General features: G+C 34.6%; 1 protein-coding gene across 1 annotated transcript; it reads right to left on the bottom strand.

Moving 5' to 3' along the window:
• Positions 1–1,586: 1,586 nt before the first annotated feature.
• LOC142983577 (trypsin, alkaline B-like) lies at positions 1,587–3,776 on the bottom strand. Its single transcript, XM_076130529.1, has 4 exons — positions 3,706–3,776; positions 3,067–3,235; positions 2,447–2,705; positions 1,587–1,940 (listed from the first exon to the last, which is right to left on the bottom strand). The coding sequence occupies exons 1-4, from the start codon at positions 3,749–3,751 to the stop codon at positions 1,644–1,646; spliced, it is 771 nt and encodes a 256-aa protein (XP_075986644.1). The 5' UTR covers positions 3,752–3,776; the 3' UTR covers positions 1,587–1,643.
• Between the last annotated feature and the right edge of the window lie 410 nt (positions 3,777–4,186).

Below are 4,186 nucleotides of genomic sequence, written 5' to 3'. Positions count from 1 at the left end.
TAGCCTTCCTCAATAAATGGGCTATCTAACACTGAAAGAATTTTTCAAATCGGACCAGTAGTTGCTAAGATTAGCGCCTTCAAACAAACAAACGAACAAACAAACAAACTCTTCAGCTTTATAATATTAGTATAGATTATAATATTAGTATAGATAAGTTCAACCTATACGCAGTTAGATAAAAGTATAACTACAGTATGAGCAAGCGACTTGCCACAGCTGGCTAGTAAAACATACATTTTATCCAGCAAGAACCACCGAGGTGAATCTATTTTATTTACGGAGCGTACCTCACTTTCCTTCTACTTTGAATTCTTTAAAATGTATTTGCCGTGTCTCAGTTAGTTAGACAGGGTTCTAACCAAAACATCCGGAGTCACTGAAGCACTTTTTATTTACACCACATTTTTTCCTGGAAAGAGTACGATACTGAAAATTTAATTCGGCGAGACGTTTTATTTAAGTAGGTCTAGTACCTACTTAAATAAAATGGATAACGGATAAACTTTGGAGAAAATATTTATGTTCAGGTAATTTTAAGATCTTTTAATGATTATGTTTTGAAAGAACGTTATGCCCATAAACTTTTGTGCCGTGGATCAAGAACAAAAAACAAGAAAAGCAGATAAGTGCATCATAATCGTCTCAGCTTCAATGGAGGTATAGTGAACGACACGAGTTTAAAGAGACAGCACATAGTATGACAATATGACTGAAAAACATCACCCAATAAACTATTGACCTATATTGCATAAGAAGATAGGTAGCGTAATATCTGTGTATGCAAATTACTGTTCAGTTTTCTGTATGAAGATTATAGAGCAAGAGAGTTAAACAACAATTTACTAATTCGTTGACTGTGTATGTATAACTTTTCACTGTATAAAACCCACCTAACAAATTTCTATAAAAAGTTTGAAACTGAATTTAGCCTTTCATGTTCTAAAATTAGCCGCAGTTGTAAAGACAAGGCCTCAATTTAGTTGATCCCGTCAACCGCTAGGCCTGAACAAATACGCCTAGTACACAATGCTTGGTGTCAAGACCTTAGTGTCATTGACCTGAAGGTGTCAAAGGAATTAGTTTAAATGAACTATTATTTGACAGTTCAAATCACAATAAAGGGCTTTATTATGACAGTTTTCTTATAGGTTGCATTGTGTTCATTTTTATTAAAATGTTGAATTAATGTAGAGTTTATTTTAATTATATTTTTGGGCATTAAGTTCTTTACAAATTTCATTTACGCATTATGTTTGCAGCCTTGAGAATTATATCAATATTATGATAGTTACATTATAAATTGATGGTCTTGTAAAGTTAGCACACCTTCAAATCATAATTATGCATTAGTAAGACGAATTTAGATAAGTCCATAAACGTAATCTGCGCAAGAATTTATTAAACAATATTTTATTTGTTATTTATCTCATATATTTTTGAAAGAATAATTATTGAGTATATCTATTAATCAGATCTTAAGGAAAATATAAGAAAATAATCATTATAGGCACACACCCAAAAACTAAACAAAAATAACCACGAGATCATAAAAGAAACACAGATTTTATAAAAATCATCTCTTTATTACATTCGTCAAATAAACATATTTATTTCTTGTATAATATCATATTTAAATCATCTTAGGCAAGACTCTGGATCCAAGAAGTAAACCTGGACACTCGAACACTAACAGCAGCAAAATCCACATGACCACAAACTGGACCACCGAACGAAGTAACACCGACCACCACTCCTTGGTGGTACAGTGGACCACCAGAGTCACCCTGACAGGTTGAGAGACCACCAACATTGGGTTCACCGGTACACAACATGTTGTCATTGATACGGGCAAAGTTCACGAATTTTTGGGTACAAACTTCTTGGTTGATCGTCCACATGTTGACGTGACGGAGTTGTTCAGACCATGGACCGCCGCTCTGTATAAAAATAGTAGTACTTGTGTAACCATTACAAATTAATTAACCTAATCCATACTAATATTATAAATGCGAAAATAACTCTGTCTGTGTGTCTGTCAGTCTGTCTGTTTCTCAATCACGCCTAAACTACTGAACCAATTTGCATGAAATTTGGTATGGAGATATTTCGATACCCGAAAAAGGACATAGGCTACTTTATACCCCGGGAAAATTACGCATAATGGGAAAATTGGGTGGCGGACGAAGTCGCGGGTAAAAGCTAGTGCCTAATATATTCTCAATTCAAAGGACAAAGTAAGATAAAAGATTGGATTTGGATAAGGCGTTTCAGTTAAGTTTTAGGGTTTATTTTAAGAAAGACTTTAATAAAAAGCAAGTAATATTGTAGAAAATAAGGTGCTCTAATAGAAATGAGTCCAATTCATCCAAAAACCAGTATGCTTCCAAATCAAAACGCTAAGAACCTGGGAGATATAGAATGACAATGTTTTAAGAGTACTTACAGCAATAGCTCCCCATCCAGCAGCCCAGACGAGCTCATTATCAGGAACTACATAGTTCGGACCAGCAATAGACGCCGGTTGGACCACGTTATTATAAGATATGAAGGTACTAGTTCTCAGCACTACAATATCACTATCAAATGTCATCGCGTTATAGTTTTGATGAATGAAGAAGGCGGCGAGGTCGTGAACGGCACCGCCACTGTTGCCCCATGTGGAACCTACTCTAATACGGTGCTGCAATGGACTGCTGGTTGCTCTGAAGAAGATAATAAGCAGCTTAGTGAAACAATGTAATTGGGCCAGACAATATTACGAAATAAAGTTTACTATTAATTATTTTCCATAACGACTGCAAAAATATCAGCCATTGTCCTCAGAAACAAGATTCCTTAAACACCGTCTGCCTGGAGCAGTATATTATATAATACTTAGTATCATAATTTATAATGTCATTATGCATGGCATTTAAAGTTTGCAAAAGGTATTCCCAATCTTACTAACTCTTATTGTAAAAATTCATTAATACAAAGGTTACTGCAACAAATTACCCCTCATTGGAGGTAGAATAAATACATTAATGTATACCAAATATTATTTAGTAATGAAGTACAACTTACGGTATACAATGAGCTGCTGAAAGAACAGATCTCTGGTTGATAATAATACCGCCACATGATTGACGGAAATTGACAAAGTCCCATCCAAAGAGAACGGCAGCTATGGTTGGATAGTTGTCAATAGTAGTCACGGAGCCACCTACTATCCTTGCAGAGTCAAATGGTACCGCTAAAATGCAGAAAAAATAGAACTTCGAATGAGGCAAGGTATTTTGTGTACGTGGTAAAAGTAGCAGATAAACGTTTGTATTTGTTCTCGGTATAATATTCTGATGATTAATTATAAAAATGATTATCTTAATTGTAATCAATTGGGTTTTTGTTAAAATCTCCACACGACATATTAGGTGTCTTTACACACGCGTGATTATGGGCGTACAGGATTACGCACGAGAAAGACGGCGCGCTCTTTGCTCACGTTTTCTTCGAGGGCTTGACAGATGAGCGCAGCGCGCGCTCTTTTCTTTACCCTTGCACGCGCGAAAGAACGTGTGTGTAAAGACACCTAATGTTTTTTTTCGACATAGAAGCTTAGTTCTTCCTCGTTCAACAAAAGACAGGTATTTAACACAGATTATTTTCTTCTAGCTGTCACAGTCAATAGATTGACAGTAAATTATGATTTCATATGATACATACCTGAAACAGCGGCAAGGCAAAGTCCCAAAAATATTAACACGCTCATCTTGTTCTCGCACTGATAGCACACTAATGACAATTAATAAATCCAATCACCGGTATATATCTGATCAATAATTAAATGATTGCGTAATTTTAATATCTAATCTTAATTATAATATATCAAAAGATTTATGTATGGGGATACCCATTTTTTATATCAGCCTACTAAAAACAATTATGAACAAAATAGCTATCTTATTTGTTATCAAATTAATATGTTATTCTTTCATCAATACATATAGGTAATGTTTTAATAAGAGATGTTATCGAGTATATCGGTCACATGAGGTATAATTAGGATCGTTAGGTTTAAAACAATAAAATCTTTGAATGGCTCTATATACTAACTTTAAGGTATCATAAACGTCTAATGCGAATAAAGCAGCAATAAGATTTTCTTCAATATTTTGAATTAAAGTCCCCAACCCGCACTTGGCCA

The sequence above is a fragment of the Anticarsia gemmatalis genome, chromosome 24 (assembly GCF_050436995.1).
Source record: "Anticarsia gemmatalis isolate Benzon Research Colony breed Stoneville strain chromosome 24, ilAntGemm2 primary, whole genome shotgun sequence".
NCBI lineage: Eukaryota > Metazoa > Arthropoda > Insecta > Lepidoptera > Erebidae > Anticarsia > Anticarsia gemmatalis.
This window is presented reverse-complemented; position numbering and strand designations above follow the sequence as displayed.